At 39.6% G+C, this 14,170-nt stretch overlaps 1 protein-coding gene across 4 annotated transcripts in view; it reads left to right on the forward strand.

Annotated features, from left to right (window-relative positions):
• The window catches only part of PRKAG2 (protein kinase AMP-activated non-catalytic subunit gamma 2), a 211,409-nt gene extending 198,108 nt beyond the window's left edge, over nt 1-13,301 (forward strand). For all 4 annotated transcript variants that reach the window (XM_066201168.1, XM_066201185.1, XM_066201176.1 and 1 more), the window contains 8 exons: nt 223-268; nt 948-1,002; nt 2,860-2,986; nt 3,668-3,833; nt 4,162-4,199; nt 7,359-7,505; nt 9,561-9,654; nt 12,175-13,301. In XM_066201168.1, coding sequence (XP_066057265.1) covers nt 223-268; nt 948-1,002; nt 2,860-2,986; nt 3,668-3,833; nt 4,162-4,199; nt 7,359-7,505; nt 9,561-9,654; nt 12,175-12,206 — 705 coding nt within the window. In that variant the 3' untranslated portion in view covers nt 12,207-13,301. The remainder of the gene's footprint in view (nt 1-222; nt 269-947; nt 1,003-2,859; nt 2,987-3,667; nt 3,834-4,161; nt 4,200-7,358; nt 7,506-9,560; nt 9,655-12,174) is intronic.
• Nucleotides 13,302-14,170: the final 869 nt, after the last annotated feature.

Below are 14,170 nucleotides of genomic sequence, written 5' to 3' on the forward strand. Positions count from 1 at the left end.
ACTTAGTTCCTGTCCCCTGAAATGATAAATCCAGGATTGTACTCTGCATTAGGGGCAGGATTGCGCCCTTTCTCCTTGTTACAGGAAGTGTTGTGTTGGACTGTTCTTACTCTGTTAGATTTTAGATGATGAAATAAAAGAAAATTATTCAAATGTTTACAGTGTTAATGATGGATTTAGTATTAAATTGCTCCAAGTTGAACTTCCATCTACTCATTGTAGGTTCAGATTTATGAATTGGAGGAGCACAAGATAGAAACCTGGAGGGGTAAGAATGTTTACCACTTGGTTGATAATTTTCTAGGTTCTGATGTTTTTTAATATAGTGGATTTTGAATTCATCATAGACTTCTCTCCACATATTTTTCAATGAAAGCAGGGATAGTAAAAGCTTCTCCTTTGGCTTCTATTCCTTTTTTTTTCTATCTGAAACAGCTGTGGACTGGTGATCTGGGCTGTAAAACGTTTTGCCCCTCATTCATGGCTCTTTAAGAAAGGAAAACAAGTAGAGTGAGGCATGTGTGGAGTGGGAACGAACAGAGCTGTGCCCCAGTGAGCTGCACGATGCAGCCAGAAATTCATGCAGCATTCTGGGTGTGAGCAGAGGTGCTGAATGCAGGGAGGCAGCTCCACGTAAAAAGTAGTCTGTATTCCCTGGAATGATACATGGAGGTGTCTGTGTGCAGCAGACACTCACAGAACCAGAAGGAGTAAGGGATTTTTTGTTGTAATTGCAGTGACCTCTGCTGGTATCAAGCTTTGTGCTGCTTTTAAATTTTATGTCTTGTTAGTGTCAATATAGAGCACTGTGTGGAAATGGCAGAATAACTGGCTGTAAATTGCTGTCTGCCGCTTTATTTTGTGTGAATGAATTCATGAAATGCTTTCATAAAAAAGCTGATGTTTTCATGTGAAGTGGTAACAGTCTATTAATTTTCTATCCACAGAGCTTTATTTACAAGAGACTTTTAAACCTTTAGTGAACATCTCCCCAGATGCAAGGTAGGATTTCGCTGTTCACTCTGCTTAGCTTGAAATACACTAACGCTGTCTCAACTCTGAATTTAAAGCCTCTCTATATAAAAAGAAACAATTTGTAATGTAAACTACAGCATAATAAAGAAGGAACTGTCTTTTAATATAATCAAGAAGGAGTGAGAGCTTTTTTTTTATTGTGAGTGAAGACTTTTTAGATTATCCAAAGAGGGGAATTTTTAATTGAAATTTTGTCAGTTATCAGCATAACTGTTCTGGTAAATGAGCTGGACGTGGGCCAAAATTAAAATGCAAAACAGACAATAGGATGACCCTTCAAGCTAGCTTGCAGGTCATCTTTATTTCCTGAAAATCAAAACATTTAGAGCCCTTCAGCTGTCTTGTTCTCAGCAGTCACAGTAATTGGAAACTTAAAGTCCTTTTCAAGGCAAGTAACTTTCCCTAACTAAAGGAAAGACAATATCTCTGTGGTTTGTCCTGCTCTACTATAAGGCTCTGTTTCTTAAAATATAAATGACTGTCCTTTTCTTCTTGATGGAAGATGAAAGAAATAGTTTTTAAACTGTCATTATGCCTTATTTACTGAATAACTTGAGGGAGAGATTTAGTTGATCACTGAAATCTTGAGTACAACTTAATTGCTGAACTGGAGGGTGATGTTCTGGTTCTTGATTTCGGTTTGCGGACCAGGATTGTTTGTGCCCTGGCAAAGGAAGCTGGTGAAGGGAGCTCCAGTGATTACACTGAAGTAATGATGTATCCTCAGTGGAATTGCCATTTAGTCGTGAATAAATAATTCAATTCAGTCATGAGGGATGTATTTTGAATGGCGGCAGGTTGTAAACAATATTGTTAAGACAACAAAATAGTCTTAATTGTTTTCAGTCAGAGGTGCAGCATGAGAAGCCTTGCCATAAGGAAGGTGCAGTAAAACTTTTATAAAAGGTTAAAACTTTTATAAAGGTCAGCTTCAGAGCTGATCCAGAGATGGGCTTGGGTTCTGTGTCAGTCAGACTGCAGCACTTAGGAATTGTTAAACTCCAGGAGTGGAATCTGCAGCAGTGGAGGAATCTCGGCTCTGTGTACATTAAGTGGGGCTATTTCATCCCTGTGCTCGACTCAGAATACACAGCTCGTGTATGGGAAGAAGCCTGCTTCAGCAAATAGGTGTTCATCAGAGTTCTACCAAATTTATTACTTGCTTATTTATCGCAGTTGCTGGTCAGCTGCTTTATCATGGCCTTGCTACACCAAGGAAAAACTAAAGTGTCACTTGCAAGGAGAGCAGACTTGCACAGGTCGGAGTGTTGCTAAATCCTAGTCTGCAGTGCTGCATGGGAATGTTTTAGATCTCCTAAGGATAGTTTTTTGCCAATTCCCAGTGATAATGAAGTGAAATTATTGTTTGGGGTTATTTGCATATATGCATGTAGCCATAAAAACACTCTTTATAGAAAATGTTACATAAGTTTGGGATTGAGATTCATTAAGTGCAAGAACTCAATTTTTCCCAGTTTGTCTCTTAACAGAAAGACCCATTCTGAGTGCAGGGTCACTTGCTGGAAAAACAATTAACACTTGTTAAGAAACATTTTTTCTATACTTCATAGCACAAAATGAACTTTCCATCACATTTTCCTAATTGATTTAGATTTCCATGGGCATATAGTTGTTGATGTGTTCCAAAGCAAAAAGGTGCAAAAGTTAATTTGTAATCCTTCAACTTCAGTTTTTTATAGCACTAAAGAATGCATATAATTACCACATATACTTCATGTGGGTTTATAAGTGTGTGCATATATATCACTTTGCATTACTTGTTAGCTGGAATTCATTAAAAAAATAAAATGTTTTTCTCCTCAGCCTTTTTGATGCTGTATATTCGTTGATCAAAAACAAAATCCACAGATTGCCAGTTATAGATCCAGTCAGTGGAAATGCACTTTATATACTTACCCATAAAAGAATCCTCAAGTTCCTCCAGCTTTTTGTAAGTATTTAAAGCTATGCTGTGCTTAACTGATTTTTCCCCACAGTAGACATCTGATGTAATTAAGTAATTAAAGTCTTAGTGCAGAAATTTTATAATGAGCTTCTATATTCATTGTGTCTTTGTGTATCTTCTACTGGTAACAGGGAAATTAAAGCTTGATTTCAGGCCTATATTTTACCTTTGTTTTACTCCTTTAAAGAAACCTAAACACCAAGGACTTGTCTGTTGGAGTAATTTGCTGTTACTTCTGGAACATCCCCTCAGCTTCAGGAGTTTGTTTACATGAAAAGAAAAATGAATTGTCTCCAGAGATGAGATTGTCATTACTCCCCGTAGTAATTTTAGTTACAGCAATGAACAAGAGGCCAAATAAAGCAACGAGAATTCAGAATAAATGTTCAGATTAATATTTTCTATCTTCTCTCTCCAATTTTAGTGGGAATGACATAGCTTAGGATCTACAGCTTTTAGTCATGTGCTACTACAAAAAGAAATGGAGCAAAAATCCTAGTTACATTGTCTTAATTTAGAGCTGCTTTGAATAGAAACTCCTTAGGTGGCTTGGGTTTTGTATTCATTTATATTAATCAGGAAACTGCAGTGACCTGTAACCATCACTTGGAGTCTGCAGAGGATGAGTGACTGTCAGTGTAAACCCGTTCCTTCTGACTCCCCTAGATGTCAGAGATGCCAAAGCCTGCCTTTATGAAGAAGAATCTGGATGAACTTGGAATAGGAACTTATCACAACATTGCCTTCATACATCCAGACACTCCTATCATTAAAGCCTTGAATATATTTGTAGAGCGAAGGATATCGGCGTTGCCTGTTGTGGATGAGTCAGGTGGGTACAAAGTGTGGGACGGGAAATGCTGCTGAGCCCTGGACTGATGCTGGGGCAGAGGGGAAAACACAAGAAAAAGTAAAAAACATCATTTAAAGGGCATGGGGGAAGAAAGGGAATATAAAGAAATACTTACACAAAATGTAGGTTGACGGGCTTAGAAGAATTTCATTTTTTGGTAGGTCATTTGGGGGATTTTTTTTTTCAGTCTTTCCTTCTTGACCTGTCATTTCTTTCTGTGTAATTTTAAGAGATGAAAGCAGGAAGCAAGAAAACTGATACTGTATTTTAAGCAATTCATTAACTTTCGTTTTTCTTCTCTTTTTAGGAAAAGTTGTAGATATTTATTCCAAATTTGATGTAATAGTAAGTATATCTCTTAAATTCCATTAAGTACTTTATATATAGTAAGCATTTTCAAATTAATTTGTTAATATGACAGTTTTATTTTGTCCCTTTGTCTGTAGCTAACAAACAGAATGAAAGAGATCCAATTCACCCTGCACAGCATTTTTTAAATTATTATTACTACTTTTATTTAAGTTATCCTTAGTAGTACTATTTGCACACAGGCTTTTACTGCTCTGGACGTTGCCTAAAGTAAGATCTGGCTGGGCATAATCCAGAGGAGGGGATCAAAGCTGGTGAAAAGGCTGGAAGGAATATCCTGTGAGGAATATCTAAGGATGTTTTAGGGTTTGCTAGTGTGGAGAAAAGGAGGCCAGGGGGTGATGGGCTCATTGCTCTTGAGGCTTCTTGAGGAGAGGAAGTTGAGATTAAGGTGTTGAACTCTTCTCCCTGAGGTCCAGTGACAGGTCATGTGGGAATGTCCAAAGTCACACTGCAGGGGTTCAGGTGGGGCTTTAGGAAGCATTTCTTTGCCAAGAGCTGGTTGAACACTGAACAGGCTTCCCAGAGTGGTCAATGCCCCAAGCCTGTCAGTGGCAAGAGGCCCTTGGGCAGTGCCCTTAGTGAAATACCTCAGCTTTTGCTCCTCCCTGGGGTGTCAGGCACTTGGGCCAGGTGATCACTGCACGTCCCTTACAGCTGACCTGTTCTGTTCTTGTTGGTTTCTATTTTTGAGTGAGGTCTTCCCTTTTTCCAGCTGCTGCCACTCCAGTCTGTTCTCAAAGAGAATGCAGATTTCTCCTTGCAGGCTGAGTACTTTGTACAGCTTGACCTTCTCAGTCATGTAAAAACTACTTGGCCCATTCTTTTGTGTCTCTGGCTCCAGAGACTTGCATCTGTATTCCTTCTGCTTTAGATCTAATCCAGGACACTGTTTCTGGGTTTCCCTCAAGATTCCAGTTGCATACTCAGATTCATGCCATGATTTACCAGCTTCTGAGAGCAAGGGCTCTTCTATTCTCATGGCTTTCAGAAACCTGAAAAATAGAGCTATTTTTATCCCTGTCCCCTCCCAGCTGTGTGGATCTGCTTTCTAATTGCAGCATCTGACAACTACATTATTTCCTAAAGATTTCACTGCCCAGGTTGCCACCAACCAGCTGCACTGATGAAGAATCCAGATATCTGAAACACTGCCTGGAAGGCCTTCAGTAAAATGGAGAACAGTCCCAAGTGGAAATACTTTAAGCTTATCAATATCTCTAGCTGCAAACATTGTTCTTAATACTTAAGATTCTGTGATGTCACTGCTCTTGCCTATCACTTCCAGGCATTTGTCATGGTTATTTGGGATTCTCTACTGTGTAAGATCCTGTTCTACCATAAAAGCTTGTCAGGGAATAGGCAGTAGCTGTAGAGAGAGTGACCTGATGTATCAAAGACAATGAAATTTCACAGTTGGTGGAATCAGTGTTTCAGTTTATTTAATAACTGTGTTAGATTTTGAGGCAGGACGTGTTTCCTTCATTTCCCATTCTTCTTCAGAAGGACACCAAAAGGAGGAGGGCTCCTTATGTTTTTCACTTCTTTCTCTCATTTTAAGTGATGAGGCAACAAATAGGATTTTTAGAGATGTTGGATCATTTATCTGGAAAAAAATACATATTGGGAACTGGATAAAATCCCCACACCAGAAAGATGCAATTTTTAGGATATAATTATGTGCACCCAGCTAACATGGGAAAGAGCTAGGGCATCTATTGATTACTTGGGATTTTCTTCACAGGTCGTAGTTTGCTTATTTAGTTGGGGGAAAAAGATTCTATTCTTAAAAGATAATCACCTCTGAGCTTCCAGATTTCATCAGGCTGCTTCAACCTGATCTTCAGCTTTAAAAGAAGAAAAAAAAAAGTAATCTGAAGTGTATGATCTGGTCTTCTAATAAACAGAGAATTTTTAACTTTTAACCATGTGGCTGATATCCTTGCTTGGTGATTGAAGCGATGTCTGTGTATGCAGCTGGCTAAGTTGATAGGTTTCTCTCATTTTAAGAGTTCTGAATTAATTTTCAGGTTCTTGACTGGGGAAACCTGGGAACGGAGTGGTGTATAGGAATAGCTTTATATTGCACCAGTTATTGTGTGTAGGTTGACTTCAGTTTGCAGAAGCTTTTTATGTCCTCTCAATGTCCTTCATTAGTACATGGTTAAATTAATTAACTAAAATTGTTTTTATCTTCATGGTCATCTCGAACCTGTCTTGTCACGTTTGGTGTAATTCAATCAAAAAACTTGACCCGAGTATCTTCAAGCCAAAAATTAATTTAATTTTATTGCTTGGTCCAGTGCTTTCATTTAAAAGCTCTGTCTCTGTTCTTCCTTCAGTGCCTCAGCAGCAAAATCAGTAGGCCAGGGTGTGCCAACACTACTGAAATACCACCGCGGTCTCACCTGCAAAAAGCCTTTGCAGGTCTGGACAGAGTCCTCTCACTGCAGGCATGATCCTGTTCTTAGAATGAAAGTTTAAAATGTCAGCTTTCAAATTCTTTTAATCTCTTCCTTTTAATGATGGGGATGGGATTTCACTGTTATTATTCTTATAGTACTTAGTGAAATACACCCAGACACACAGGTTGTCATGGAATGACAGCACCAGCTGAGTCCAGGAGAGGGAGTCTGAGCCCACAAATCAGAAAGGTGAAGAATTAATTTGCTCTCTACTTAGCTCTCAGCCACCAACATCTGCTCTGTGGGTGGTGTTCAGAACAGTTGGTGTCTTCCTCTGCCCCATGAAAAACAAACAACAAAAAAATTGTTTATTCTGTGTGGCGTGAAATCTGAAGAGCTTCACCTTTACATTTGCTGCTCATGGCAAAAGCAGGAGGAGTGACACCAAGCCAAAGATGAGATACAAAGTAAGATTTTCACTGGCCTAAAGCATATCCCCAGTTTTATCAATTAACCCAGGGTGTCAGATGGTGTTTAGCATCATTGTGCTTGACAGTTCCCAGAATCTGAAGCTGAAGAGCATCTGCTTTGTTTAATATGTTACTTGGAATGGGCTCAGCTTAGACCAGAAACGCCTATCTGCTCGATGCCAAAATATTTGCTTTATTGAGTACTTTGTTACTAAGTACTGAGCTGTCTGATGTGGCCTGGGTTTGGTTTTTTTTTGCAGAATCTTGCTGCTGAAAAAACATATAATAACTTAGATATCACGGTGACACAAGCCCTACAGCACCGCTCTCAGTATTTTGAAGGTGTTGTAAAGTGTAGTATGCTGGAAACACTGGAGACCATTGTGGATAGAATAGTGAAGGCTGAGGTGAGTCCCTGCATAATGAGTTGCAATTTGTGTTATGGAACTGATAAACAGTACAAATTTATCCTCTTTAAGTTGTTTTGATTACTTGGTGAAAGTATTTTTGAATAATTATGTGTATTACGTCTTAGTCTGCTCTATAGACTTAGGATTTAGATGCTCACAGGTATGTGAAAAATATTTTACAGTATACCTGTAATAATATTCAGTTATTTGCATTTCTGTTTTATGACATTAACTAAACTGAATGCAAAGCTTTCCCAAGTTTCTTCCAAGCCTGTCTCAAGTTTTGCAAACAAATCATTTGTTAAACTCCAGTTTATAGCTTGGCTCAGAAAATTTATTGGGTGCATCTTGTTTTGATGCATGATGGAATCCTGCACTGCTCTCACAGAAATGCAGGGAAACAGGGCTATAAAGTAAATTCTTGTGAAGAAGCCTTCACTAACTGCTCTTGTAAATTTTTTATCTGTGTGCTGTCCATTCTTTTGGTGCTGTTTATCTTGTTTGTTAGTACTGGGAGCTTCCTTACACACAGAGGTGAATGAGTTTGTAGGTCTTCCTCCCCTCTAAGGCTTCTCTGCAGAAGAAGATCAATATTCTCAGTGTCAGTTATCTCTGAGGTGTGATCAGCTCCATACAGATGCTTTAACTTAATCAATTACAAGATTTATTATTTTTTTTTAGGGTTGTAACCAGGCATATACTTGATAGGAGGAAAACTTCCACATTGTCAACAAGCCCTTAGAACCTCATGAGGCAATTTCTGCCTGTAACTCTCTGCATTTGCTTGAGCTTCCTCCTGAATGGAATAATTTTAGCATTCCTGATACACAGATTTCAAACTTGGATTATTTTATTACTATCTTAAGAAGCTTTAGACATTTGGGTTTTAAGAACAACTCCTACCCTCTCGTTCAGTCTAAACAGAGTGAGATTACATGTAAAAATGAGTCAGTCAAAACTACTACCAAGCTATTTTTAGCTGCCAGACAACTGCTTGATCTTACAAGCAATTAAACAAATGAAACATAGTCCATTTTTCTTGAATTCATTACACTGAGAGAAGAATAAAATTATTAAATATGTGCATATGCAGAAACTAATAAACATGTTTAAAATATAACCAGCATAGTTTTCTCAAAAATAAAATATTTTTTTCTCAACTTAATAGTGAAGAGAGGTAATTCATTTGGGTAAAAATAAACATGTAGTAGGCTCTGAACTTTGGACAGACACTTCCCTGGTTCTACAGTGGCTTTTCACAGCTTGCTCTGGCCAATAAGCCTCAGGATACTGGAGCACCCACCTAATTTCCCTACAGTTAGGACAAAAGTTTGGTCATGTAAAATGTTCCGTAGTAGAGGTTTGTAAAGATAAGATCATTATTTGAAAATATGATCTTACTGTTGATAAATCTTTCTTCCGAGTTGTGTCCTTGTGTTTATTTGCATAGATAAATTGAATCCCTTTTCTGTCTTAAACAGTCTGTTTAAAACAAACTGTTTTAAAGCCAATCTGGCACTCGCTTTCCATTGTGTAGCCCTGTGAGAAAAATGAAGATAGAGCCAACTCAGAGATGTCAAAATACAACAAGTTTTAGTGTTGTGCCTCTCCGCTGAAGAAGTTAGGAAGTATTTTTCAGAAGGAATCTTCATTTTATTACTGTATCTAATTTTTTGGAGACCAAAGGCTGAGCTGGGCAGAGCCTTTAACTTGGGGAAAAGTTTGATGTGAGTGCCACATTTTGAGAGCAGAAGTATTTTCAAGACCTAGATCTCAACTTTCCTGTCAGTTCCCATCAGATTCTGTTGCCATGTCAGATAGCTGTGTGCTTTTTAAACATGCACTATTTCCATTTATGTAGGGCAAGCTCGTTTGTGTTACTGTGAGAGAATTGCTATTCCTGACAATCTGAACCATTTTGGGTTGTTTTTTTCCTACTTGTCTTCATACTGCTTCACTTCAGGGGTTTTGTTTGTTTCTTTGTTTGTTTTTCTTTGCTTTGTCTACTTTAAATGGGGTCAATATATCTCAGACTCTTCTCCCTGCTGGCAGGTTCATCGTTTGGTGGTAGTGAATGAAGCTGATAGCATTGTGGGTATCATCTCCCTTTCTGACATCCTACAGGCTCTGGTACTCACACCTGCAGGTATGGGTCTGCCCTCAGGGCACTGGTGGTGTGCACGCCCTGCTGGGTTTCTGTTATTTCACACTGATAAACGTCTGATTTCCAGCTTTTGTAAATGATTGTAGTTAGTTCTTAAATGCACCAGTCATGTCGGGAAAAAGCTGACAGAATATTGTCAGTCTCCTGTTCACTGAGGAGGGCATGCAGAAGCTTCAGGAATGTCCCTGCTGTTCAGATATCTTTTCTAGGGGGGGGGGGGGGGGAAAAATTTATTGATTAATGTTTAAAGGGGATGAAGCTGAATGTATGGAGAACATCTACAACAGGGCACCTCCCCCACCTTCTGCGTTTTTGTACTCTGGCCAAGTGTGGTCACAGCTGTGTTTCCCACTAAGAAATGGCTTCTTGGAGCCTTGCTGTTGTCCAGCTGTGCTTGGCTGGCACAACTTAAGTCCGAGATGGCACCTCAGCCCACCAGAACTCTTCCAGTATGAAACTCTCCTGTGATCAGGTTAAATCTCTAGTGATCAATCTAAACATGACCAGGTTCCTTTTAACAAGAGTATCCAGCAGTAGGTTTATTTCTGCTATTTCTGTCTTGGTTGTGGGGTGTGGGTTTGGCTGGGTTTTGTTTGATTTTGGTTTTAAGTTTTGCCCGAGTTCTTAACCTGCTTTATGTTCTTAATTGTAACTTAACTTTGAGCTCATAAATTACTTCAGCGTCACAAGAACTAAAGCAAAGCCCTGTTTTGGCGCTGTGAGGAAGGCAGAATGTCTTGAGGATTATTACCATTTTGTCTCAAAAAATAAATAATCAGACAAATAGAGCCAGATACATCCTTTAAAAAAAAAAGTCTGTATGTGAGCTTGACAGAAATCTCTTACCTGCCCTGATAGATAACATAATTATGTAAAATTGTTTTTTCCTCTGTAGACTTAATTAAAAAAAGGTAATGCACCTTGTTTAAATAGAAATATTTCTGTTCTGAAGAGAAGTAATCAGGGATTATGCTGGAGGTGTTGTGTCAGTACATCTGGTTCCTTTTAATGACCTGGAAGAGCAAGAGCAGAGCAAGGAACCCATCTGTCCGTGAAAGCATGAGTGAGAAATCAGCCCAGAGGTCTGGGTCAAATGGAATCCCTGTCTGGAGAAAGAAGAGGGAGGTGTAGAGACAGGCAGCCAGTGCCTCTCCAGGCAGAGGAAGGAGTTTCATCCATGACTGGAGGGTAGAAGGATCCCAGGAGAGCAGATTTTAGTGCTAATGGTGCCAAGCTCAGACAGAAAAGATTCATTTGGATGCTGACAAACCAAGAGCTTTGTTGGGCTGGAGTTACATGGACACCTATGTTGGAACTCTGAGCTGAGCCAAAAGTGCTCTGGAATTATTGCAAAGGGCAGTTCCTGCTCCCACTCTGGAGCAGCACCAGGCTCTGAGATCCCTGAGCTGCTGTAACTCACTGAGCTAACAGGAAACTGAGCCAGCAAAAAAGCTGCAGTTAGTCAGCCTGGCACACTGAACCTGCCCACAGAACAGTCTGGTACTGGGGACAGGGGTTAGAGCAACAGACAGGGCAGGATTATGCCACTGGAAGAGAGGAGGTGAGGGAAGATGTTTTTGGGAGCAGTTAAGCATCAGATTGCATTTCCACAGGCAACTGCCCAATTTTACATTAGAATTTGTCTCGTGCAGGGAGGATGTCTGTGATGTAAATCTGATTTGTAGAGTATGAAGTGTGACTTTGCTCCTAAGAGCACCAGATAAATCACGTGTCCAGTTCTCTTCACAGACTGGAAAGGAAAATTTATTGACTGGCAGGCATTAAGACCAGCCTGTGTTTGGGGAAAGAAGTAACAGTTGTGATGTGAAAACTGGATGCATTTAATGAATCTTTCAGTGTTTGATTATACATTACAAGTAGCAACTCCAGGTTTCTGGCAAGAGATTTTTATTCTGTAGAGTTGGATGCTGAATCCAAGCTCACCATAGGGTTCAGTCATTGCCCAGCATGTTTGAGTACCTGGAGAAGAGGTGAGATGCTGCACAGTCCTGTTGGACAGGTCTCTCAGATCCCTGCTGTAAGCAAAATCTGCCTCTGAGCCAGGAAAAATGGGTCCATCAAGACAGTGTAGTTAAACTAAAGTCTTACGTAGTTTGTGCTCAAGCAGGACTCCTTTTTGGGGGGCTGTTACCATGATTAAGCTTGGCTCTAAGCTGAGGGACAGGTTTGGGCTGTGGGTTTTTAGTTGGGAGTTTTTAAACTAATTTTTTTTTGTGCTGGGGAGGATCTTCAAAGGTGTTTGGAGTAACTTCTCAGAAGGGTTACTTAGACTGAGCAGTGAAATTAAAGCAGTGATGGTCTCGAGCCTCCCTCGCTGTCTCACATTGGCATTTAGCAGTCCTGCAGTTTATTTTTTATAAATGTTGCATTCAGTACTGTGATTCTGGTAACACGATCAGGGAAAGTTGCAGCAATTGGAATGAGCTTCTCCAGTTCTGTGTGCCTGAGGAAATGACAGCTGCTTTCCTCTTCTGTTCCCAGGTGCCAAACAAAAGGAGACCGAGAGCGAATGACTGCTGTGAATGTACACGCTTGTAGGAGAACTTGAACAGAGTTTCTGGGTCGTTTGTCTCAAGAGCAGTGACTGCAATGGAACAGAGCAGGATGGTTGAGAATGTGTTTTGGGACTTAATGATGGATGATGAGTCTCTTCCCCCCAGTGATGTCGCAAAAAAAAGCAGCATGACAAAAGCTTATGTTAAAATGTAGGCTCGTATTTCAAAATGTCTTCAAAACATTTGCTGGAAGACTTCACATGATGTCCTTCATTAAAATGCACTGTATTCTGAAACTTTTTCATTTTGTATTTGACAGAAGTCACTGGTCAGCAATGGATATATGTGACATAAGGCAAGTGTATGGCATATTCATATCATAGTGCCTTATGTCAAAATACAGCAATATGTCATCACTGTTGCCCATCACTGTCAAAGGAAGTGTTGTGCTAAACGAGACACTGTATTTGAATGTGAAAGTCTTTAAACCTAAAACCAAATCAGTTTCAGTTCTCATTAGATTTGTCATAAAAGCTGTAATTTGGGTATCAGTAGACTTCTTTCAAACTTCAATGACAGTTTTGTGTTCAATGTTGCATTCTGAACTGAAATGTAAAACAAGACTGATTTAAAAACAGCTTTATTTATTTTTACTTTCATGACAATTTTTTACACATCTTTGGTGGATAGCTAAAATTTCACCATATCCATTAATAAACTGTTGATTGTTATACAAACAAGTGGGAGATTTTTCTCATTATTTAAAACTTTGGAGTTGCAGAAGCTGTGCCCTGTTCACCAGTCTGTGTTCCTTGAGCTGAAGATTTCGGAAGTGTGGATTGAAAGTGCTCTGTCCTGTCAGACACAGGCACCACGGAGGAAATGAGGTGCCAGAGGACAATATTTTCACCTGTATTAAAGTGTAAAATGATGTTTGTACAACGACAACCCGAAACTTTTTATTGTATATGATTTGTACAGAAGCGGAGGAGTGAGGGAAGCCGTGGGGTATTTGCTAATGTAAATGTACTGTAAAGTTTGAAGATGAGACTTTTATAATTGTAGATTCTTGTAGATGGAAGAAATTAAACCCTACAACATCAGTTTGGTTTTAGCAGTTCGTGCCAAGTTCTTTCGCATGTATGAATGTACATGCTTTGGGATCAGTGCAAACCAGGAGCATTCTTATTTTCCTCTGAATTTAAAGGTGGCTTACGCTGATGGAATACTGCAGGTAGGACTTCTGTACTCTGTTTCCAGCCTGAATGATGCACTGGAATAATGCAGGAAAGGGATGCATTATTTTTTCATTTATAAACATGGAAGTAAAAGGTGAACAGTTTTCAGTTTGCTTATAAAATGTAAATGTAATAATAGTAATGAAAAACTTCCTTCAGAACTTTTCCCCTTTCCACAAGAATTGAAATTTTGAACTAAATATGTGAAAACTTCCTTCTTACAGGTATCTTCCATGACTAAAAATATTCCTCTAGCACACGATGGAAACTGTTCACTCTAGACTTTCTTCCACTTTCTTGTGAAAAACATTGTCAAGTCTTCTGCAAGTCTTCTACCCTTTTCTGACTGGGTAAATATTGACTCTGTTCCCTGCAATTCCTGGTGGTATTGAACTGGAGCAGCTGCTTTGTCCTGAGAGCAACAGCCTGGTGCTGGTTGCTGCCATCAGAGCTGATACCAGGCCAGCTGTGATGATCCTCGTGTGGGAGACGGAGTGATTCAGACTAAAAATAGCGGCTCTCATTCTTCACAGGGTGTGTGGAGGGGAGAATTTGTGGTAGGTAACTGATGAAGGGTAAGTGGGCTATAGTGCTTCCTTCAAGTGCCACACTAACCATGTAGATGCAGCTTTATGAAAACCTGGGTTCTGCTCCAGCACAGGCACTGCAGCCTCCTCTGGGAGAGGGGGTGGCAGGGAGGTGCCCAAAAGCATCCTGAGATCTCTCTATCACTCGTCTGCATGA

The sequence above is a fragment of the Chamaea fasciata genome, unplaced genomic scaffold, assembly GCF_029207755.1.
Source record: "Chamaea fasciata isolate MVZ Bird 193981 ecotype frontalis unplaced genomic scaffold, bChaFas1.0.hap1 SCAF_1, whole genome shotgun sequence".
In the NCBI taxonomy this organism is placed as follows: domain Eukaryota; kingdom Metazoa; phylum Chordata; class Aves; order Passeriformes; family Sylviidae; genus Chamaea; species Chamaea fasciata.